This window comes from Perca fluviatilis, chromosome 7, assembly GCF_010015445.1.
Source record: "Perca fluviatilis chromosome 7, GENO_Pfluv_1.0, whole genome shotgun sequence".
NCBI lineage: Eukaryota > Metazoa > Chordata > Actinopteri > Perciformes > Percidae > Perca > Perca fluviatilis.
The window spans coordinates 23,661,937-23,686,599 of record NC_053118.1 but is presented as its reverse complement, the minus strand read 5'-3'; the positions used below and the strand labels follow the sequence as shown (position 1 = coordinate 23,686,599).

Here is a 24,663-nt window from a genome sequence, read left to right as displayed (position 1 = left end):
AGTAAGTTGTCTTTTTGGAAGAATCACTGCCTGGAAAAAAAATAAATAATTTCACATCAACCAAAGGGGATTTGAGGCAATCAGACATGTAACATAGACATGATTTGGAAATGTGTGGCAAAAAAACAGTAACCGCTGTAAAAAAACATTGGATGGCTTCTGTAAAAGTCTGTAAAAGATTTATTTGTATGAAATGAGGCAGTTTGACTTGTGATACCAGTGCGTACACTCACACCTATGCATGCTTGTTGGACGGTTGTCACATGATGGTTCTTCCGCGTGGTTCCGCCCTCTCTCTCCTCTTCTGTCAACAGCTCTGTTTCTTCCTGTTTTTCTTCCTTTTTCCTGCACGACAGAACCTCCTACACCCTCTCCAGCTCCTTTACCTGTCTCCTCTTCTTTTCCACTGGTGGAGAAAGAGCAAATAAACAAACCAACAAATGGCATTTTGTGTGCTTATGTGTGGATATCTTTTTCAGGGTGTAAATAATTAGATTCTCACATGTTCACCACTTTCTCTCTCTCGAGCCTTAACACATGTTTTGCGACAGCCGGTGTTTCTGGCCAGCTTGTTGGTGCTAGTCATACAAACAGCAATCACCAAGGAACTGGCAGCAGTGCAATCCAGCCTGTCGTGCTTTTCCAAACACATTCCTCAACAGTCATTATCAGGGATTTTATGCCAGGAGAATATTAATGAAAATCTTTCAGAGACAAGTCTCCTCTGTGGGGACTAGCTGCTTATTTGTTCAAGCTCACATTAGAATCAGAGACTGAAATGCACTGTTGACCTTCACAACACAAAAATGTTTATATGGTCAGAGATATTCTCTTTTCAAGCCTGATGCTGGAACATGGATACATTTTTTTCCCCAACAGTCCAGAGTGTGAATATCTCAACAACTAGAGTCAGGTTAAACTTTTTCGCAAAAAGACCCTGTGTTTTCGGGGCACGCTCACTGCGTCGCCAGACTGGTTCCATTCAAATGAATGAGGCGGCTGGGTTTTTCGGTCTGTCTGAACGCAGCTAGTTGCAAAACTCACATTCCCAACAGCCTCAGCTGGATGTTGTGTTTAATGCAAATGTTAGCATGCTAACACAGTAAACTTTATTATACCTGCATGTTAGCATGCTGACTTTAGCATTTAGCTCAAATCATTAACGTAGTCTTTTCTTCTAATTGTCATTTTTATTGTTGTAGATAAATAAAATAAGCTAGTAGACAATTTTAATATTTATTAATTTTTTTTTAAATTACAGACTGGTAATAATGATTTGAATATTTACTATACAGCAAATATCTGATAAAGTAAGTTATAATTTATAAATTAACCTTAATCAATAAACTTTAAATGCATGATCTCTTTGATATGTAGGTCAAATTAATGTCTTTACGTCTTCATCAATATATTATTTCATTATCATACAATTCATTGCTTACAGTTAATTTTCGATCAAAGGTACCTTAATTAACAAATATTAACAGACACCGATATAGGATGTACAGCTACATTCAACATTTCCAAGATATAGACATTGAACATTCGTGATATGTGGGACTGAACATGTTTGTCCGTCTGCAGTTCAAAAGACACAGGAAAGCACCTGAGATTTTGAGAGTGAAAAAGTGAGACTATCATAAAGAGTAGAAAAAGAAATCCTGTACTACAAGTTTCAGGAGCTTTGTGTGCGCTAGCCTGTCCTGCTCGCTGAGAGCTGAATGTCTGCGGGGACTGCTGGTGGGCCCGACTCCTCCACCCAGACAGCAGCTCTGTCTCCGGGCAAAAGGAGTAAAATCAGAGGAAGTTAAAAGTCTTTTCTCTTAAACCCAGTCTATATGGGCTCATCTGACTCCTCGCTCTCCCCGTCCTCCTGTAGGGAGGATAATGTGAGGACAGGGCTGGTGGGTGACCCACTGAAGGCATGAGGGGAGGGTGAGGTAAGGGAGGAAGTAGAGGGGGACGCCGGCTCCTGAGAAGCACCGTCAGCGCCTCTTGTGGGGGCAGAGCTGCTACTGGTGCTCCCCATGCCGCCGGGGGAGGAGGGAGCAGAGTCACACCCGGGAGCTCCCTTGGACTCCTTCATCACCAGCTCCCCCTCCCTCCTGCTCCCCTCCCCCCACAGGTCTCTGTCCCGAGTAGGGGAGGAAGGGGTAGATGAGGGAGGTTGGTGCTTCTTGGTTTTCCTGCTGGCGTCTCTGAAGCTGGCTAGAGGGGGACGAAGCCTCACCCCGCTGCGAGTTGAGCCCTCTATAGCCTTCTGTAACTGTTAAAAGCACAGACATAAAGCAAAGAAACGTGTGTTGAAGTTGAGGCCGGCTGGAGGAATAACTGCATGAATCAGAGCGTAAAGCATGATGCACCCTGTGACAGAACAACTGCCCACAACATGAGATCATCACAGCTCGCTGTCATGCCGCATTACATTATCAAACCAAGAGGGGTGAATAAACATGCAGATAAAGAAAAAAATGGAGAAGAAATGTGATTTTACCTCTTTCAGTGCCACGACACCCACCAGCTTTCCAATACTGGTGACATAGGCATGGCTGAGACCCAGCAGAGAGAACAGAGTGTGGGTCTGAGTAATGAGAGAGAGGGGGACATGATCCAGTCAGTGTGAAATGTATTGTAGTGTGACAGTGTTCTGCTTGCATGGCTGCACTGTTCCTCGTAAACAATGTGTCCCGCAAGTAAAAGAGGGAATACTGTATATGGCTTTGCTGCATAGCATGAGTCACAGCAGAAAACGCACGATTCAGGATTCAAAGCTTTATGCATGTATGCGCATAGACAAAAATACCTTAGAAGGAGTAGCCTACTCCAGCAATTTAGTATTGCATTCCATAAGTTAGGGGGGGGACCGAATTTAAAAAAAAATTGAAATTTCATGCAGCAGAGACTGAGACATCCTGACTTTTACTGTCCAGTATGGATCAATTTCCATGATTACTGGATCCTACATTTTCAATATTGCAAATTTTTCAATAAGACCCTCCCTGCCTATGTTTTTTATACCCCAGTTTGTTATCTCTGATGCTGCGTTCCATTTACCTCGGAAGTCGGCACTAGTAATGACGTCACACCTGAGTCGATCACGTTCCATTAAAACAACTCGGAATGTTTGCGCTAGCCAGGTTAGCCATTGTTGGCAATGCCAGTTGATAACACATTATGCTGTATTTTATGCTTACAAACACAACGTAATGGACATATCCACAGATAGAAGTTGGATAGTACTGTGTGTACAACTGGTTTGTGCTATTAAATGGTATATTACAGCTTTCACTACTGTTGATGCAGGGCGCTGCAATGTTGGATTTTGAGGTTGGCTTTGCTTTGGTTGACTTTGGTACTTTGTGGTTGTCCGACTTTCAGAGTCGGAAATCCGACTTCAGGGGGTGTTCCATTTGAAATTTCTGAATTGGAACTTGGAAATTCCAACTTCCGAGTACAAATGGAACGTACCATTAGTCCAAGCTGAGATGACCCTGAAAACTCCCTCTAGAGCCACAGAAGACATTATTCAACTGTTTTCAAAGGCAGAACTTGACATGTAAAATTGGTGGAGTGCCCCTTTAAAACGTTGAAAAATGAAAGTTAGAACAGAACAATACAAACAGAACAAAGAAGTAATACAAATAAATAAGCATAAAAGTAATAACAAACTTGTGTTTTCAAGGAATAAGATTATTTGATATACACTCACCTAAAGGATTATTAGGAACACCCTACTTATACCGTGTTTGACCCCCTTTCACCTTCAGAACTGCCTTAATTCTTCGTGGCATTGATTCAACAAGGTGCTGGAAGCATTCCTTAGAAATGTTGGCCCATATTGATGCAGTTGATGGAGATTTGTGGGATGCACATCCAGGGCACGAAGCTCCTTCCACAACATCCCAAAGATGTTCTACTGGGTTGAGATCTGGTGACTGTGGGGGCCATTTTAGTACCGTGAACTCATTGTCATGTTCAAGAAACAAATTTGAAATGATTCAAGCTTTGTGACATGGTGCATTATCCTGCTGGAAGTAGCCATCAGAGGATGGGTACATGGTGGTCATAAAGGGATGGACATGGACAGAAACAATGCTCAGGTAGGCTGTGGCATTTAAACGATGCCCAATTGGTACTAAGGGGCCTAAAGTGTGCCAAGAAAACATCCCCCACACCATTACACCACCACCACCAGCAGCATGCACAGTGGTAACAAGGCATGACGGAGCCATGTTGTCATTCTGTTTACGCCAAATTCTGACTCTACCATCTGAATGTCTCAACAGAAATTGAGACTCATCAGACCAGGCAACATTTTTACAGTCTTCAACTGTCCAATTTTGGGTAGCTCATGCAAATTGTAGCCTCATTTTCCTATTTTTAGTGGATATGAGTGGTCCCCGGTGGGGTCTTCTGCTGGTGTAGCCCATCCGCATCAAGGTTGTTCGTGTTGTGGCTTCACAAATGCTTTGCTGCATACCTCGGTTGTAACGAGTGGTTATTTGAGTCAAAGTTGATCTTCTATCAGCTTGAATCACTCGGCCCATTCTCCTCTGACCTCTAGCATCAACAAGGCATTTTTCGCCCAGAGGACTGCAGCATACTGGATGTTTTTCCTTTTTCAGACCATTCTTTGTAAACCCTAGAAATGGTTGCGCGTGAAAATCCCAGTAACTGAGCAGATTGGGAAATTCTCAAACTAGCCCGTCTGGCACCAACAACCATGCCACACTCAAAGTTGCTTAGATCACTTTTTGTTCCCATTCTGACATTCAGTTTGGAGTTCAGGAGATTGTCTAGACCTGGACGACACCCCTAAATGCATTGAAGCAGCTGCCGTGTGATTGGTTGATTAGATAATTGCATTAACGAGAAATCTTACAGGTGTTCCTAATAATCCTTTAGGTGAGTGTATATTAGATGAGACCACTCTAATGTTTGTACGCTAAATATGAAACAGCCAGGAGACGGTTAGCTTAGCATAAAGACTAGAAATAGGGGGAAACAGCTAAACAGCCAGATCCACCTATCAGCACCTCCAAGAGGGGATTCAGACCAAAAACAGCACATGGGGGTGTTGGTGGGGACGTGTTGTTTGATGTTCCAGTGAGACAATGAAATACAATCCAGGAAATCCAGTTGGAGTAACAGATTAATGCTTTGAAAGGCTTATCAGATGCCCAAACTTTGGGTTTCTAAAACTCACAGAGAAGATTTTACACCTCATGTTTGAGTATTTCCCAATATGTCAAACTATTCCTTTACAATCTGGTGCTTGGAAATATAAAATTGTAACTGTCCATGACTTATAATTGCATAATCAGTGTCTGTACATGAGCTTTGCATGTGATGACACGTCACCCATGTGTTGCCGTGCTCACCTTGTGCAGAGAAGTCCTTTCCACCAGCTGAAACGGGGAGGGGTCTATTCGTATCTGCTCCATATCGACTGGTTTATCCAGCTCTTCCTCTTCCCAGGCTTTGATCTGCATCAGCCAATCACAAGGCAGAGAGATGGACTCAGAGTATACAGAGTTTCTACTTATCGATTTGGATGGTTTGATTATTTCATTGTTGGCTGTGAGGATGGTGAATCGATAAGGTACAGTACCTCCTCTGGGGACATGGTGTCCGTCAGCGGAGGGGGCGTGGTCTCCTGAGGAGAGAGGGGGAAAGAAAGAGCGAGGGACAGATGGATGGGCAGTCAGTTTGAAAAGCTACACTAATGATGATAAGATGACCCCTGGTGGTTTTATGGCATTAGCCACTACACAACATGTCAAATCCTTTATGCATGCACCATGTCTTTCCCTCCCATTATGTTAGCGAGGTTGGCTCGAGCTGCCATGTTGGATCGATGCCCCCATCTGAGCTGTCGATGCCAACTGGACATTAGTGATGAGCTTTAGGTGGAAAACATGACAAGTATCTGAGGTTGATCTTACCTGAATTTCAGACACCGACAAGGACGTGGAGGAGAAGAGTCTCTGGAGGGCCATCCTGACAGATGGCAGATTGCGCTTGTCTGAGGATATGGTATGGCAACACATGTAAGAGGAGAGAGGAAGCTACGTTTGCTTTATGTGCAGTGGAAATGCCATGTTACCTGAGCCTGTGTGGTTGGTGGTGGGCTCCAGAGGTTTGGGGGCTGAGATGGGCCCGTTACATTCTTCCTGTACTGGAGCAGTCTGCGAGCACGACATGGTTGATGGGATTAATCTTTTTAAAGCTCAGCTACTTCCTGTACATTTATTTATGGTTTGTTTTTCTCACCTTGTCTGTGCTCTCCTCTGCGTGCTCCTCGTCTACAAAGGTGAAGGACTCCCAGCTGACTTTAGAGCCCTGGCCTGGTGAGCTCTCTCCTCTTTCAAAAACTCGCCTTTCTGGTGAGAGCCACCAGTCAAAGATGGCTTGAAGCTCTGTCCTCTCGATGGATCCCAGAAGAATCATGGATTCTGCAGTGTTAAAAGTGTTAAAGCGCTCATATTATGTAAATGTTTGGGTCTATAATTGTATTTAGAGGTTATATCAAACTAGGTTTACATGGTTTAATAAAAATAAAAACACCATATTTTTGTTGTACTGCACATTGCTGCAGCTCCTCTTTTCACCTTGCGTGTTGAGCTCTCTGTTTTAGCTACATAGTGAGGCATCACACTTGTGTTCCATCTTTGTTGGAAGTCGCACATGCACAGTAGCTAGGTAAGCACTGCTAGCTAGTCAGAAGCAGAGTATGAGGGCGTGCCATGCTAGCAGCTAGGTGAGCATTATAACGTGTGTTACAAAGTGATGCAAGTTTGTCAAGGAAGTAAAGGCTGGACTACAATAGAGCTGTTTGGAGCAGTTTGTGAACAGTGTTTTCTGTTGAAGAAGGTAAGTCCCTTTGGGGAGGACTTTGGGCTTTTTCACTTTGTAAACCTATAAAGTGCACAAAAAAGATATATTACACAATAGAGGAAAGGGAAAAGGTCAAAAAGCATAATATGAGGACTGGTGGGTGACCCACTGAAGGCATGAGGGGAGGGTGAGGTAAGGGAGGAAGTAGAGGGGGAAGCCTGCTCCTGAGAAGCACCGTCACTATGAGAAATAGTTCTACATTTTGGGAATATTTGCTTTCTTGCTGGGAGCTAGATGACAAGATCAATACAACTCTTATGTCTGTAAGCTAAATATCAAGATATATCTATTTTGTTAAATCTGTACAAAAACAGAAGTAAAAAAAAAATGTTTTTATATTTGTGGGACTATTTCTTGGCTATGAGAAGTGATTTTCTGGAGCCCCTAACGTGTTAAATAGTGAGCTTTAGCGATGCTGGTAAACAAAATGTAGTAACACTTTACTTGAAGGTATCTACATAAGAGTGACATGACATTGTCATGAACACGGCACTGTCCATAAATAAGTATATTTCCCATAATGTTGAACGATTCCTTTAATACTTAGCATCTATAGCACAAGATAGAAATTTGATGATGTAAGTCACCCTACCTTTAGAGTCAACCAGGGGGATAGTTTTCAGAGTTGAGGTCTCTAGCAGATGGTTCAGTTCTCGGTAGGTGGATTGAGAAGACAGGAACTTCACTTTGCGCACCATGATGTCCTCCACAAAGATGTTGTACTTGCTAGGTATGCAGAGATACTACAATAAATACCCTTTGTCTTACAATTACAGCAACATAAACACACCAAATAAGAGTTCTTTAACTTTACCTGATGTGTCCGAGGGCCAGCTCAGGCAGGTAGGGCAGCTTCTTCACCTGGATGATGGAGTCGTAGAGAGAGGGCTGCAGACCCTGGGCCACCATGTTTGCCAGGATGACTGCCACCATCATGGGCAGGATGTGAGAGATTTGACCAGTCAGCTCGAAGCAGATTACTGCCGTAGAAACCGTGTGTGTGACGGCTCCTGTCATCGCTGCCGCACCTGGTAGAAAGCAAAGGGCAGAATATGTGCTAAGAATAAAGTTTTATTCTTTGATTATTATTTCTCCATTCTGATTCCTCTGCACTGGATACAAATCCAATTTGGCCTTGAAATGCTGTATTTTTTATAATGTAGTAAAATAGATTTTTTAAAGAGAGAGTTTGACAATGTAGCAAGTCCTTGGGAGGCAGAAATCAAGGTGTTAAGTATTACAAATATCCATCTCTATCACATCCATCTATTTTCTAACCGGTTTATCCTGTGGGCACTGGAGGCTATACCAGCACATATTGGGCAAAAAGTATTATTGACCTCCAGATAAGGTGAAATCCATTCACGTTTGTGGTTTAACACACAGAGCAGGGTTACACTGAGTTGTATATAAAATTAATTCAATTTTAATTTGTGTAAATTCACATGTCATGTTTTGGGGTAAATTACAAAGTGACATTCAGAATTACACAATTGATTTATTCATTAATTAATATATAGAGGCCTCATTTTGACCAAAGATGTTATAAAGTCAAGTGAAACTTTGAACTGGGGGACCTTTAAATAAAGAAATCAACAACACACGGAAATTTATTCAAGGCACTGTTTCATAAAATGTTCTCAAATCTAAGACTTCAATAAGTCTCAAGGCCTAGTGAAGACCCTGATCACAGCACCAAGGTTAGTAGACTGACCAATGACGGCGTAACCTCCAGGCAGGATGCGGTAGACTATCCCATCAAACAGGATTCCATTTGGGAAAAGAGTGGCCATGATCTCCCCAACGAGGCGGCCGAAAGCAGCTCCTTGAGGAGAGAGATAAGGCACGCTGGTAAAAACAAATTTAACTGAAGCTCAGCAGGAGATACTGTGCTCGCATTACAAAATCCTCTTACCTAATATGAACACTGGCATAAAGGCACCCGAGGGGATGGGCATTGTAGTGGAAACTGCTGACATCCAGAACTGCAACACAAAAACAGGATCAAGGTAAGATCGAGACCAGTCCCAGAGTTTTTTCATGCTATCACATATGTATATACACATACATACATACATATATATATATATATATGTATATATATATATATATATATATATATATATATATATATACATACACACACATACATATATATATATATATATATATATATATATATATATATATATATATATATACATACACATACATATACATATATATATATATATATATATATATATATATATATATATATATATATATATATATATATATATATATCATACCTGTCAAGTTTTGGATTTGAAAATAAGGGAAATTTTTCCGGCCCCCGCCAAAGCAGTCCCACCACCCCAACCAAGCTCCAGTATCCCTTACATTTTAAGACAGGTGTACAACAAAGCTAAAATCACCACTTGATGCAGAATGCTGAAAACATTTACAATTTATAACATTGCTTGTCTTTACATTTTATTTTCATTCCACACATTCTTTTCATTTCATATTGCTTTTCTTTTTACAGTTTTTCTTTTCATTTCACATAACTTTTCTTTACTCTTTTAGTGAGTTATTGTATAAATTTGTTGCAGACTTTGCATTCTTTAAGATAGTTTTGGAAGGAGTGTATTTGTGGGCTGGGCCAGGAGCGTTTTACAGAGTGGTTTACATGAGAGTAGAGCGCAGACAGTTCTGTTGTCTAACGTCATCCTATTCTCTGTAACAATCTTTCGTACCATGCTAAACACCCTTTCTCAACTTGCATTGCTATGGGGAATGCATAGTAAAGCCTTCATAAGTTTTGGCAGCGCACCGTCTCTGTTGTAGCGTCCATCATCCGTCTCTCATCATCTGACCTCACACACTAAACTCGCGACAACTGCCACCTACAGTACCTGTAGTAGGCTACTGCAGGTGGCAGTTATGCGCGAGGCTAGTGACAGAGCTCAGATTGGGATGTTTTTTACTCCGTTCCGGACCCGGGGTATTATTTTTAATAACGCAGGTTAAAATCCGGGAGAATACGACGGGAAAATACTAATACGGGAGGACGGCAGGAAGAAGGGTAAAATACGGGACTTTCCCGGCCCAAAACGGGATACTTGACAGGTATGATATATATATATATATATATATATATATATATATATATATATATATATATGTGTGTTTGTGTGTGTGTGTGTGTGTGTACACAGCAAGAGTTAAAGATACCTTCATGACGCAGAAGAGGAGGAGGATGACAAAGACGCTGACATGAGGATGAAGCCATGCAGATGAGCCGAACCGGGGCCGGGGCGGAGCAGAAGACGCTGAGATTTTTGTCCAGGTGAAATTATCAAACAGGGAGTTGATGCACTCTCTGGGCATCAGCTGCCAGAAAGGACAGACACACAGAAATACAGTTTTTCAAAAATACAGTTGTGTGCACATCACATCCTTAGGATGACAGATTCAATGAAGGAAATAGCTCCCCAAACTTTATTGAACTGGAAAACGTTTGGCCTCCACCAGGTCTTCATCAGGCAAACGGCCATCATGACAAATGAGAAAGTATATTAAACACAAAGCCTATTACATCCTGTTGATGTCATGGCCAACTGGTCGGACAAAAAATATACAACAACATGTACAGTATGACCCTTCAGATACATTATCAAAAAGCTGAATAGTTGCACAAAGAAAACAAAAAAACAAACAAATCATAAAATGTTTGAATATATACTGTATACATGTATAATTAAAAAGAGGGGTACAGTTGTGGTAACAAAAACAGCTGTAATATTTAAATCTTGTGAGCAACTTAACAAATAATTGTGAAATGAGTCACTACTTAGTAGTTGTCATTTCAAGTTATACAACTTCTTTCTAACTCCACATCCCTAGATTTTGTTCATTTTCAATCTTATAGTTTTCAGCCCCAACCAACGTAGCCTGAAGTGGCATCATTTGAGCTTCCTCTGGAGCCACGAAAGGTTTTAAATTATTTTTTTTACATCTGCAGTAGTACTCTCCAAGACCTGTAAACATATTTTGATGTGTAAAATCAGTGGTGCTCTCCTTTAAGTTGCACATAAAATCCATGTCATTAAAGCCTTTCTTTGCTTCCATAAACAGAAAAAACACAGAAAAACACACAATCTAGACCCCGCTGACCTCCTTTTTCAAACATTATCATTAATATTAATGTACACACATCAAAAAGAAAACAGAGTGTAAGAGATAGATTTGGTCTAACCTCTCCAGCCATAAACTGTCCAAATCCAGGTGGAAACGTTAAGGTGGAGATGATCAGTGTCACTGCACCGGGATAGATCAGTCGACTGGGCGTACACACAAACACAAACAAACAAAGTCTTTAACAGAAATGTATTCTTCGACACCTACAACATGGTGAAATAAACGATGCTAGTAACAGAAATAATGGTCTCAGGACAAGTGTCTACCACCACTGATTGTACAGCTCTCCTGGTGCTGCTGCTCCCCTCTCTCTCTAATGGTGGAGACTAATGTTCCCTGACTGTTGAGTCTCAGAGGATAAGTGAATCTCCACATTGAGTGAATAACTGGCTGAAAGGTTGTTAAGGCTTTGCTGCTGTCATGACCAGTGTTGTGAGACTGATGAGTTCGGCGAGTGGAGCGGAGATACGTTAAGAGGACTTAGATTTGAATGTGAAAAAGGTTTGAGTTCATGGGAACAGTGTCTGCTACCAGAATCACTGTGGTTTAAAAGCTGAGTGTCACATTAATCTACAGCAGCAGGGAGTGCATGGCCCTGTTTGTGTGTGTGTGTGTGTGTGTGTGTGTGTGTTGGGATCTCACTGTTTGGTTAGGAAGCGTGTGAGCGCTGTCGGTCTCCGCATGAAGAGGACCACTTGTCTGTTCAGGTAGACGAAGAACGCCCCCAGGAATCCGCACGAGATTCTAAAACATAAGAAAAAATATTTCAATATCTATTTCAAAAGTAAATCCAAAAAGAGACATACAGTATAATTGCACACACACACACACACAAAACACACACACACACAAAACACACACACACACACACACACACACACACACACACACACACACACACACAACACACACACACACACACACACACACGTATTCACCCTATTATTGCGAATGCAGGCAGCTCCTGCAGGTCAAAGGGGAAATCCATCCGGAAGTTAGTTTTGAAGAGAGCTGTGATTGTGACTGAGAGAAAAAGAAAAAAAAGGTAACAAAAAATGTAGCAACATCAACCAAACGTGAGCTCAATCTCTCATTTTTGTGCTCCGTATTTTAAGTTTGAGTTTCATTTATTTGCACAAGTTAAAATCAAAGACAGGACATACATGTATTATTGTTTAAGGTGTGAAGGAAGAGGAAGAAATTAATTTTACCTAAATAAAATTAAACAATATTCACAATGTCAAAACGTGAAAATAATATTATTATAAGGTTATGAGGTTAAAATATTTTTTTAAATGTGTTTTGTAGGACTTTAAACCTGCATTACTGATTTTCTGGCCACGCTGGGGCAGCGGATACAAGCTGTGAACACAACATTGATATATTATCACCATTTGAGTTGATATGGCGAACTTGTTAGCAAACAGTTGCTTATTTACACGTCCAACAGACACGGAGCAACATTATCGTCCTATTGGAGTGGTGTTCATGTCCACCTGATGAATCAAAGTCCATTATTCACTCTCTTTTAGCTCGGTGTTTGGTCTTTACCAACCCCTGAGGGAAACATCTGGCTCTTAGCTGCTAAATGCTCCACTTTGTTCCCCAGGTAGTCGCTAACTTTGTTTGTCTGCTGTCGAGTGCTGAGCGTTCAGTGGCTTTATCAGAGCTGAGGGCTTATTTTGAATTGCAATAATCTAAAAGATTTCCCTCAGTGACATGTATATTGCTACATATCTGTCCATCCATCCATCCATCGTCAACCACTTATCCCGCGCACAGGGTCGTGGGGGGGCTGGAGCCAATCCCAGCATACGTCGGGCGAAAGGCGGGGTACACCCCGGACAGGTCGCCAGTCCATCGCAGGGCCACACATAGACGAACAACCACTCACTCACACATGCACACCTACGGACAATTTAGGGACACCAATAAACCTAGCCCGCATGTCTTTGGTCGGCGGGAGGAAGCCGGAGTACCCGGAGAGAACCCACACAGACACGGGGAGAACATGCAAACTCCACACAGAAAGGCCGGGCCAACCGGGGTACGAACCCACAACCTTCTTGCTGTGAGGCGACAGTGCTAACCACCGCACCACCGTGTCCCCTTTGCTACATATCTGGAAAATATTAATATAAACTAGAGAAGAAGATGACATTTGACAACCTACCTTTGCTTGTAAGATGTTTGGGAAGGTGAATATTAGAGGACTGTCTGGTTGAGTAAGAGTTGTGAATTTGTTTGAATATAAGACTGAAAACATTCTTATAAACCGTAAGAAGTACGCATAATAGAGAAAATTATTACAAATATTACTTAGCTGTCATATTCAGCTACTTTCCATAAATGCCAGCTCAGCAGTCTTTTACAACAGTGTGTGTGTGTGTGTGTGTGTGCTCACCAGCATCCTTGTTCCAAACAGAGAGCACCCTGAATATGAAGGCGCTGAATGTGGCGGCAAAATATCCCCGCCAGTAATTCCTCACCGCAAAGTAGGTAGACGTGACCTCAATACTGAACAACACCCCTGGTGGTGGTGTGTAGAGAAAAAACGAGAGAGAGAAAGAGGGGAGGGGGAGGGATTAAAGAGGACAGGAAAAATTAAGATGGATAGTGTGAGAAATGAGCAATGAGTAGGAGGAGTAGAGGAGGGAGAGAGAAACAGGGAAGGGGGAGAGAGAGGGGGAAAGAGAGAAGAGACAGGAATGAGTTAAACAAACAGAATGAGTCCAAAAACACTTGAGGCTGAGGGTGTAATTATACACAACAGGAGAACCACAGGGAGTGAATACACACACTGTAACACAAGCAAACGCACACAAACATGTACACTTTCTCTCTCTCAAACACACACAAATATGTACACTTTCTCGCTCTCTCTCAAACACACACACAAACACACACACACACACACACACACACACACACACACACAAGCATAATCAGTATGTGAAGCAATAAAATAAACATCAGAGAGACACATCAGAAACTTTATTGTGAACAAGACAAAAACAGCTGAACAGAAGACTTGCATGGGAAAAGAATGATATTTAAGAAGGATATATGTAATATGTAATTAGTGTTTACTAGTTTTTTCTTTCTATGGTAATTGAAAACTAGGTAAATAATGCTGTTTTGGCTTATGTTTGTATATTAAAGGATGCTTTGTAGACTTTGGTTGTATGAGGCAGTGTGTAAGTTGTACAGTACCTCCAAGTGGAGTGCCGAAACAGCATCCCACCCCCACAGCACAGCCAACAGTCAGAATATCTGTGTAACCATAATGGTTCTACTGACACAGAAAACAGAGAGGAAGAGGGGAAATAACAAGAGGGAAATAAAGTGTTGAAAGAGACAATGATGAAAGGTGTGAGATGATGAAGGGGGAAAATGAAGGTGACAAGGAACGAGAGCGTAGACAGAAAGACAGGAGAGTGAGTTGGAGAAAGAGAGAATAAAAGATCAAGGTGGAGAGGACAGGACGGGGAACCGCAGGGGGAGAATTGACAGAAAGGAAGCACAATGGAATAAAGTGAATAAATAATGCTCACTGGAGTGTGGTTTTAAAAAAGTGATAAAGATGAGAAAAAAAAACACATCAAGACAATATAAAGCACAGGATGCACATGCCAGTGAGAGTAATCAGACTTAGAGTAAGCAATTAAATAATCAGGGAAACAAATCGAGTGGTTACATCGTTCCTTAGAAGATTCCTGCAACTGATCGCAGACTGAAAATTAATGGAAATATTCCCATTGATTATTTATGACCTTTATGACTTGAATTATTGGATTCAATGCAACTTTCTAAAATCAAAACTTGAGTTAGAGTATCTTTTATGATCTGTGTAGCATTATTATTCTAAGAAAGAATTTTTTTTTTTTTATCTGTGATTTACCAAAAATGGGTTGGGATGCAGGAAAAGCCTGATAGCAGAAATAATTGTATAATTCAAGGCTCACATATAATTGGCCAGTTAATCTGCAATAAATATTCATCCCCTTTGAATTCACCACTGCTAATGCTGGTCAATTGTCGGAGGTCAGTTTCAAGGGAATAGTTTGACATTTTGGGAAGTATATTTGTTTTCCTGTCAAGACTTAGATGAAAAGATTGGTACGTGTCTCATGTCTTAGAGTGGCATCTTTTTTCTCATCTAAATCTCCGCAGGAAAGTAAATAATTCCTTTAAAGTAGACAGAACTTAAAATCCTGGCTCTGCTATGGTATTAGTGACAGGCTAATCTGCATGTTTAAATATTCATTCAGTTTGATTAATCACTTAATAATGCAGGGCACTGGTCTGAGGTTAGATTTAACCTCGCCGTTTGTGTTACTGATGTTATTTCAGGAGGACAGAGCTGACTGAAGTCAGCGGGGAGAGAGCAGGGCGGGACTTGCCTCCCACGGGGGCAGCAAAACAGGTGGCCACTCCCACGGCACACGCACACACCAACAGGTCCTGGTTATGGGTGCCATTCTGGGGTTAATGGTCACAGACGAGCAGGGATGAATACGAAAACAGAGGGAAGGTGGAGATAGAGAGAGCAGGGAAAGAGGGAGACAGGGATATGGGAGGTCACTGTTAATAAACATGCCAGACATTACCATCACACTATTAATACAGTGAGACACAAACATAGACGACGTGCGAGGGGGCGAGCCAAAACAAAAACACAAGAGAAACAGGGAGGGGAGGGGAGGGGAGGGCGTGAGCTGGGCGGGAAAGAAACAGATGGGAGAGGACAACAGTCACAGGGTTCCCACTTTCTCTTCATTATCAGATTCAAGGACCTTTCAATGAACTTCAAGGACTCCAAATGGGCATGTTTGGCAAACTCAAACACTGTAGAGGCCTTATTTGTAATAAAAAATAAATAAATGGTAGAATCATTTAAAAAGTGTTACTGGAATAGAAGGACTACAGATAGGTCTATGTAATATTTTCAAGATCATCCAATCATTTTCAAAACAAGACTAAGAGTCTTCTGCTAGCTCTTTGAGACTGTACATGGGCACAGTGGTGCTAAATGCTAACATCAGTATTCTAACATGCTCATAACAACAATGCTAACATGCTGATGTTTAGCAGGTTTACTATGTTCACCATTAGCATGTTAACATGCTAACATTTCCTAATTAGTACTAAACACAAAGTACAGTTGAGGCTGATGGGAATGTCATCATTTTTTAAAAATGTATTTATAAACCAAAGTATTGAACAAATAACATTTTTGAGGAGTCCATTAAAGGTATTACAATTAATCATGAGGGGGGCATAAATGTGTGGACCAGATTGTATGGCAATCCATCCAACCGTTTAAAAGACATTTCAATCAAACGCACAAAAGCTACAGAGGAAAAATCAGAGGGTCAGCAAAGTCATTCAGATTTATATTTTTAAGACCATGAATATCTGCACAAAATTTCAAGAAAATCCATCCAAAAGTTGTTGAGCTATTCTATCTACTAACAGACATTGTCATCCCTTGAGGCTGGTCACTAGCATGGCTAAAACCGATTTTTTAAAGGCCTGTGGGAACCCTGTAATTACACCAAAGACAACGACAAACACAGATATCAAGGAAAACTGCGTTCCACATCTTCGTTAGTGCATTAACTGTGGTCAGTGAGGAGATGAGGCTTATGGGTAATGTAGTCTGTTTTGGTCAGGGCCTCAGCTTACCTCATAGACTCCAGAGAAGATGGACATGAATCGACTCAGCACTGCAGCACAGATACTGGCAATGTGGACGAATGGACCCTGGAGGTGACATGTAATGACACAGATGAGCGACACATACTGTTATATACACAGACACTGACTATTGTCTGTAAAACAGGGAGTCTAAACTGGGACATGTATCAGAACAGATAAATCACTGTATAATTGCTGGATGTGACAGTTGCCCTGCTACTCTAATGGGGGAAATGAATGTACTCCTTTGCTGAGGAATAATTTGCTTCAATCCCGTGAGAAGAGGGAGGGAGGAAAAACATGACAGAAGATGATTTATCATCCTCCAAGCTTGAAGAAAAAGCAGATAGAGTGATGGAGAAAGAAAAAAGGGAGGAAAGAGGGTGATGATCGCGATGCTGGATCAATGGATGGTGATAGATACAGAGAAAAACAGATAGTAAAGAGATGAAAAGGGGGTTTGTTTACCTCTTTGCCCACTGGCATCCCACTGCCCAGGCCAGCAGTCAGCCCGACCACTTTAGCTACAAAGGCTTTAAGGGTCAGATACTCCTTCAGTACTACACCTCTCAAGATGGTTTTCAGCTCGGGAATACCAGAACCTGAAAACAAAAAAACAAAACAAAAAACAGAGGAAAGATGGAGAAGGAGAATAAAGGACGGTGGGTGCAGTAAATAAAGTAAGAGCGGTTGGAATGCCACTATCCTACAAGAAAACAGACAAAGAAAAGGAAAGAAGGAAAAAAACAAGTGCTGAGAGAGGATAAGAGAGGCTGACAGGTGATGGAGAGCTTACCGATGGCCTGTGGGGAAACCAGGTGACAAAAGAGCGAGGCAAACATGACAAGGATCATGGGATAGGTAACCCAGGCGAGGTACTGGAGTGGCACATTGCCCTTAAGCTCCCCATGCATCCACTTATAGGCTGAAAGACAGAAAAACAACAGAAAGTGCATTTCACACAGGAGTATAACTGGGATAATTACAAACTCTTGTGTTATCAAACTGCAGATTCAACCGTTAATAATCTCTATGGCCTTGGCCCGTGGTACCTTGCAGGCTCTTGGCGCTAGCGTAGTCCATACTCCAGCTAACCAGAGCCATAGTCAGCCCCAGTAGAACCAGGAATATCCAGTCATCCCCCATCTTGGTCACTATGTACCGCCGTACACGAGCAAAACAATCTGGGACAGAGAGATGAAAGGAATGATGTACCTTGAATCCATTCATCACTTGATTTCATTACTGACAGTTAGTTATTGTCACACTGGGAATCATTCAGTGCGATTATGGCTGCAGTAATGATGCTATAGCTCATCATAACAGTAGATATGATGTCAGTACAGAAAGATCTGAATGATTGGGCTTTTTTGACATGTACAAATGGATGAGAAAAAAGGAAAAAAAAAATGGAAAAGGTTTTATTCAAAGAAAAAAACACACATGTAAGAATTTAACACACAATAGTCACTGGCTAATTCACTAGTGAAGACATAAAAGTGTTCTTCCCTATCTATGACTTTCAAACTTATTGTAGTCTAGAAGCACAAGAGTTAAATCAATAGAGTGGAGTAAAAGTACATTATTAAAGTACAATTACCTTAAAATTTGTACTTGAGTAAATGGACTTAGTTAAATTCCACCACTGACTAACTCATGTTATCTCTCATGTTATCATGTTATGTCATTTAGGGGATTTTAGCAACATGGGGAACTTTCTCCAATTTAAAAACCATGCTGGGCATTTCTTTATTGAGACTCCAGTATGTTTAGACTTGATGTGTTGACTGAAAAAATTAAAGAGATATTTTTCCAGAATAATTTTGTTCGTGCAGGATGGAGAAGGCTTTGAAACAGCAGTTAGACCTTCATTTTGGGGAATAGAATTTATAGATGAAATTTAACTGAACACTTGAATCATGAATGAAATATGAAAAATCCAAATAAACATTTTAGAGATTTATTTTTATTTATTTATTTATTTAGCTATGGGTGGGGTACATGGAAACCATGACCTTGTGTCTAAAATCCTGACTAAGTCCAACTGCCTCATGTTCTGTGTGGCAGCCTAATTAAACTATAGCAGCGCATCATATTTTATGAGCTTATCGTGTTGCATGTAAAATCATGATGTGCAAAGTCACCAGTAAATGAAGCCATCAGATTAATGCTGCTCTCTATTGAATAAAGTGTGATAAAGAATGAAGTTTAAAAAAAAAAAAGAAAAAACTGAAGTGCCAGTAGCCTAGGTTACTTCAAACTTCTATTCAGTTAAGGTATTTAATTCCACCTCCGTCTTCTGGTTACCACATAAGGTGTAATAGCAACCATTTAAGCATAACCATGGAAACACCTAATCACCATTTTGCATCCTCCTAGAATACCTTTTGTAAAGCATTTGAATTTGTGCTTGAACAGAATAACCTGCTGGTCACCTTGGCATTTGGAGTAGGAACGAGGCTTCTTGGTGGAAGAGGCGTGGCTTTGATGCGACTCCAGGAACGCAGGGTGATGATGATGCCGCCGACCGTGCCCTTTGCGGCCGGTGGCGTTGTCCCCTGCCTGTCTCCTCCATTGTCTCTCTGTCAGCAAGCGGGCAGCCTCCCGTCGGGCAAAGCTTCCCAGCTGCTCCCTGTACTCACCGTACAGCTGAAATGGAGGGGAAACACTGACAATCACAACTACACAAAAAGCACCAAGAAGTCATGTGTTTCCTGGGCCCTCAGGATTGCATAGAAGGAAAATAAGATGCCAGATATAAGAGCGGAGTTGGAGAAAGGAAAAGAAGAGTGAAGAGAAGGAGAAATACCTCTGACAACTGAGACTTGGGACAAGGATAAAACTAGATCCAGTGCAAAGAGTCTTGAGATAACGAGAAAGAGATGGGGAATGTGCGGCGTGTGTGTAAGGGATACACACCAACCTGAATACCCTGGTAGACAGAAATAGACAAAACGGGCATAGAGATCGGAAAAACCCCTCCCTGAGAGGAGGCAGGAGCTGGAAGGGAGCCAGAGGAAGAGACACTGGAAGGGAGGACATTCCACATCTTCCACTTCCCACTATATGTGCGCTTTATACCTACAACCACACACACACTTGGTCAGAAAACACGACACCTTATAATCCAGTGTGATCAGTTTGCATCGCACTCATTAAAACCGTAGAAGCTGTAAAATACTGTGGATTCAGGTGCAGCTATATCATGCAACTGAAACCTATAGATCACATGCATCCCACTACACAGCAAAGCAAGAAGTTATATCCCAAGCAGCAGGGGTGATTCTAGGATATCAGACCTTAAGGGGGGCTCAGCCCCTAATGAGAATATGACACGGATACAGTGCCTTGCAAAAGTGTTAACCCCCCCCACCAGCTTAATCAGTAATTTAATTTCATCCGATAATCTCTGAGCTAGCTACTGAACAACATCAGATAACGTTTTTTAACACTATTACCACTGTGACGGAACCTGACACTTTATAAGTCACAGCAATATAGACCAATTTTTCTCCGGGGTCTACCAACATTAAACTTCATAACTGCTCTCCCTCTGACAGATTAGATAGAGACTCAGCCAAAGGTGGGAGTCTGGCACAACCACCTCCGATTGGCCAAAACTACGTTTCTGTTAACTCTTTCCCTGACTGGGTTACAGGTGCATAGCATCGGTGACAGCGGCACAGGATATTAAACCTGCTTCAATCCCTTTAAACCTGTAATTGGTTGTCCTCTGTCACTAACAGACAAGTTCGCAAACTCTAACTTGAAGCACTACAATTGATTTAATAAAAAAATGTAAACATTTTTATTTTTAGTTTTTATTATTATAATTTTTAGGGGGGCTGAGATGAAATTTAGGACTTGAGCCCCCCTAAAAAGGGTCTAAAATCACTAAGTAGGGCTGGCTGCCACAGATTACTGTCTCATGTTCACACGGGAAAGGAGAGCTGAGGCCCAGGACCAGAGAAACAGAACGAAAGTTTAGCAAGCTGCCCATTCCATAATCACATCTTCCAATAACACAATAAAGGTGCAACAACAATCTAAAATCTCACCGGACTACAATATGACACAGAAATGTTAGTGCTGTCCTATGGTTTGATTTTCTGCACAAAAACTGATTTACAAAACCATTCCACTATAATACATGAGTCACTACAACCACATGACAAAGTGACTGATATAGATGCTTATAATTAATACACCACATAGCAGGTGGCCAGCAGTTAATCTGTTAAAGGCTCTTGAAAACATTTGATGGCCTAAATCGTCAAGCAAGTTATTTTAAACCTCACTAAACACTGCAAACCACAAACTGTTATTCAGGACAATAATGCACCGCTAACAGCATTTGGCCTGAGCTAACAGCAGACCAGTGATAAGTTCTACAAAGAAGTGCAAACCACTATTATTAATTTTAATTAGTTAGCATTATGCAAAGACTTGGTTGAATATTACTTCCATAAATCATTTGTGTGTTCTAAACTTGGTTTGCTGCCCCAATGATGGTGTTTGCTACTAAGGGCAAGACAATGATGTGGGAAAGTTTAGATCACAGCAGGAAAGCCATTTTTCAGGATAGAAAACTGAGTCATTGTCTGAGTTGCCCAAAAATGTTATATGCCATCACCTGGTCATTGCTCACCAATTAAATGAATTATTTACAAAAAAAGTGTGTGACAAAAAGGTCATAGGTAAACTATACTGGATAATGTATGAATGTTTCAATCTCTTATTATGATTGTTTTTATATAATACTGTATCTATTTAAATTTTTTCTCACATTAACCTCTCATCTGCTGCAAAACAGCAAACCCTACACATAATTTTTAGCAATTACTCAGTTAAGTTAAATGTTTTTCAAAAATACTAAAAGACCTCAAGAATAGAAAATAGAAAATTGTCTCATGTTTCATACGAGACAAATTATGATAAAGTTAAGCTTTTTCATTTTTTAACTGCTTTGGAGTGAGAATTTACTAAAAACTGTTTATCCAGGAATTAAGTTATTTTTTGTTGAATAATCAGATAGTATATTGAAGAACTTGGCTAGAATTCTATTTGAGAAAATTTGATAGAAATATGAAACTTCATTTAATATACCGTATATACCAGTCGTTAATATTCTTATAAAATACATTTATCGCCATCTAATGTGAGAGGCACAAACAACCCACTACAGCTATAACTGGAAAAGACAAGTCAATTAAAATATGTAAACAGATCCACTTAAGCAACTTGTGATTAAAGAAGAAAGACAGAAGAACACTGGACGGTGTCATTAACTTACTAACAGCAGAGAATAAAGAAAAATAAAAAATCCCCCTCCACCATCTGACCAGATGAAGCCTTTGGTCGTCAGGTCTTTACCTGTTCCTCATCAGTTGTCATTGGTATGATGTGGTAGCAGCTCTGCTCCTGTTCTGTCTCCTGTCCTACGCTGCAGACAACCTCACCACCACCACTGCTCTACACATTAACACCAAAGCACTAATCCATCAACATCATCAAACAGGCGCTGGCACCAGGCGCCATCAAAACCAGGGGCAGTAACAAAAGGAACCTGTTCACGCTTAGATTTGTTACTTAAACATGTTCTCATGCCACAACAAAAAGGACAACCACAAGATTGTAGTCAAATAGCAAAATAGTTAAAAACAAGAAACTATATTCTCTATTAAACTGCTTAACAACAGCTACTGTGTTTTGTGTTATGTAGATGACTTGGTTGTGCATCAGCCATTCACATCTCTTTAATTTTACTATCATGGTCCTAGAGAAGCTTTTGCATTAACTTAACTGATGTTAGATGTCAATTTTGCTCTCTACTTGCGTGACAGTTTCAGGACATGGACATCAAATAGTCAGTACTTTTATATGTCTGTTGAGAGAATAGAATTGTTTTGAGCATTTTGTTTGAACCTATTGTCTTTATTTGATCATGTAAAGCTAAATTTAAAAATCAAATACTTCTTTGGAAGTCAATACACGACTAGCTACCTTAAGTTGTCAAATAGAGGTTCTGATTACTATTTTAAATAACATTTAAGAATGGGCTCCATTGAAAAAGCACTCTATAACATTGTCACACTCACTGTGGACACTCGTCAGATATGGTCGTTTACGTTCCACACCTTCCACACTTAGTGCCTACATTACCCACAATGCAACTAACTGAAGACAGTTAATCTTGAGAGTCGGGTGTGTTGGGGTGGCCTCTAGCTCACCCAGTAAGAGTGTTCGCCCCGTGTTGGTTGAGTACTGCAGCGGCGAGGGTTTGAATCCGACCTGCTTCCCTTTGCTGCGTGTCATCCTCCATCATGTCCATCCACTGTCACTATAATACAGGGAAAAGCCCCAAAGAAATCTTTAAAAAAAAAAGATTCCGGTGTGTTATGCTTTGCTAGCAATGGCTTGTGTAGGGCCAAGCTGCTAGCATCAAGCAGAGATGAGGAGAGAGCTACAGAGATCTGGTAAACTCTCCAACTCTTTTGTTTGTAAAATATTTATGGCTCTTGACTCATTTATTCATTCAAACATTAAACTGCATTTCTTTTTCCTTTCCTCCCTTTAAAAATCATGTCGGTTTTCTTGTTAATGTTTTTCTTCATTTCCCATATATTATATGTACATATTAATTTATTTTATAAAAAATTCTCACAAAATGCGATGTTATGTAGTGCATTTAATTCTCCAATAGCGCGCACATACATACATATATACACACACACATACATATATACAGTGCCTTGCGAAAGTATTCGGCCCCCTTGAACTTTTCGACCTTTTGCCACATTTCAGGCCTCAAACATAAAGATATAAAACTGTAATTTTTTGTGAAGAATCAACAACAAGTGGGACACAATCATGAAGTGGAACGAAATTTATTGGATATTTCAAACCTTTTAAACAAATAAAAAACTGAAATATGGTAAGTGCCAAATTATTCGCCCCCTTAAGTTAATACTTTGTAGCGCCACCTTTTGCTGCGATTACAGCTGTAAGTCGCTTGGGTATGGTCTCTATCAGTTTTGCACATCGAGAGACTGACATTTTTGCCCATTCCTCCTTGCAAAACAGCTCGAGCTCAGTGAGGTTGGATGGAGAGCGTTTGTGAACAGCAGTTTTCAGTTCTTTCCACAGATTCTAGATTGGATTCAGGTCTGGACTTTGACTTGGCCATTCTAACACCTGGATATGTTTATTTGTGAACCATTCCATTGTAGATTTTGCTTTATGTTTTGGATCATTGTCTTGTTGGAAGACAAATCTCCGTCCCAGTCTCAGGTCTTTTGCAGACTCCATCAGGTTTTCTTCCAGAATGGTCCTGTATTTGGCTCCATCCATCTTCCCATCAATTTTAACCATCTTCCCTGTCCCTGCTGAAGAAAAACAGACCCAAACCATGATGCTGCCACCACCATGTTTGACAGTGGGGATGGTGTGTTCAGGGTGATGAGCTGTGTTGCTTTTACGCCAAACATAATGTTTTGCATTGTTGCCAAAAAGTTCGATTTTGGTTTTATCTGACCACAGCACCTTCTTCCACATGTTTGGTGTGTCTCCCAGGTGGCTTTTGGCAAACTTTAAACGACACTTTTTATGGATATCTTTAAGAAATGGCTTTCTTCTTGCCACTCTTCCATAAAGGCCAGATTTGTGCAGTATACGACTGATTGTTGTCCTATGGACAGAGTCTCCCACCTCAGCTGTAGATCTCTGCAGTTCATCCAGAGTGATCATGGGCCTCTTGGCTGCATCTCTGATCAGTCTTCTCATTGTATGAGCTGAAAGTTTAGAGGGACGGCCGGGTCTTCGTAGATTTGTAGTGGTCTGATACTCCTTCCATTTCAATATTATCGCTTGCACAGTGCTCCTTGG

General features: G+C 40.9%; 1 protein-coding gene across 3 annotated transcripts in view; it reads right to left on the bottom strand.

Moving 5' to 3' along the window:
- Positions 1 to 1,694: 1,694 nt before the first annotated feature.
- clcn1b (chloride channel, voltage-sensitive 1b) overlaps positions 1,695 to 24,663 on the bottom strand; it is a 32,338-nt gene continuing 9,369 nt past the window's right edge. Inside the window, exons 2-23 of one of the 3 annotated variants that reach the window (XM_039805312.1) lie at positions 19,215 to 19,428; positions 17,832 to 17,963; positions 17,576 to 17,704; positions 17,248 to 17,381; positions 16,768 to 16,845; positions 15,483 to 15,561; positions 13,484 to 13,609; positions 12,018 to 12,102; positions 11,722 to 11,823; positions 11,138 to 11,222; positions 10,114 to 10,272; positions 8,813 to 8,882; positions 8,612 to 8,722; positions 7,712 to 7,925; positions 7,490 to 7,623; positions 6,274 to 6,455; positions 6,107 to 6,188; positions 5,946 to 6,025; positions 5,612 to 5,656; positions 5,382 to 5,486; positions 2,495 to 2,581; positions 1,695 to 2,266 (exon numbers count right to left, since the gene is read on the bottom strand). In XM_039805312.1, coding sequence (XP_039661246.1) covers positions 1,835 to 2,266; positions 2,495 to 2,581; positions 5,382 to 5,486; positions 5,612 to 5,656; positions 5,946 to 6,025; positions 6,107 to 6,188; positions 6,274 to 6,455; positions 7,490 to 7,623; positions 7,712 to 7,925; positions 8,612 to 8,722; positions 8,813 to 8,882; positions 10,114 to 10,272; positions 11,138 to 11,222; positions 11,722 to 11,823; positions 12,018 to 12,102; positions 13,484 to 13,609; positions 15,483 to 15,561; positions 16,768 to 16,845; positions 17,248 to 17,381; positions 17,576 to 17,704; positions 17,832 to 17,963; positions 19,215 to 19,428 — 2,865 coding nt within the window. In that variant the 3' untranslated portion in view covers positions 1,695 to 1,834. Of the gene's footprint in view, positions 2,267 to 2,494; positions 2,582 to 5,381; positions 5,487 to 5,611; positions 5,657 to 5,945; positions 6,026 to 6,106; positions 6,189 to 6,273; positions 6,456 to 7,489; positions 7,624 to 7,711; positions 7,926 to 8,611; positions 8,723 to 8,812; positions 8,883 to 10,113; positions 10,273 to 11,137; positions 11,223 to 11,721; positions 11,824 to 12,017; positions 12,103 to 13,483; positions 13,610 to 14,292; positions 14,372 to 15,482; positions 15,562 to 16,767; positions 16,846 to 17,247; positions 17,382 to 17,575; positions 17,705 to 17,831; positions 17,964 to 19,214; positions 19,429 to 24,663 lie in introns of all 3 variants that reach the window. The other 2 variants (XM_039805311.1, XM_039805310.1) reach the window with 2 other exon arrangements.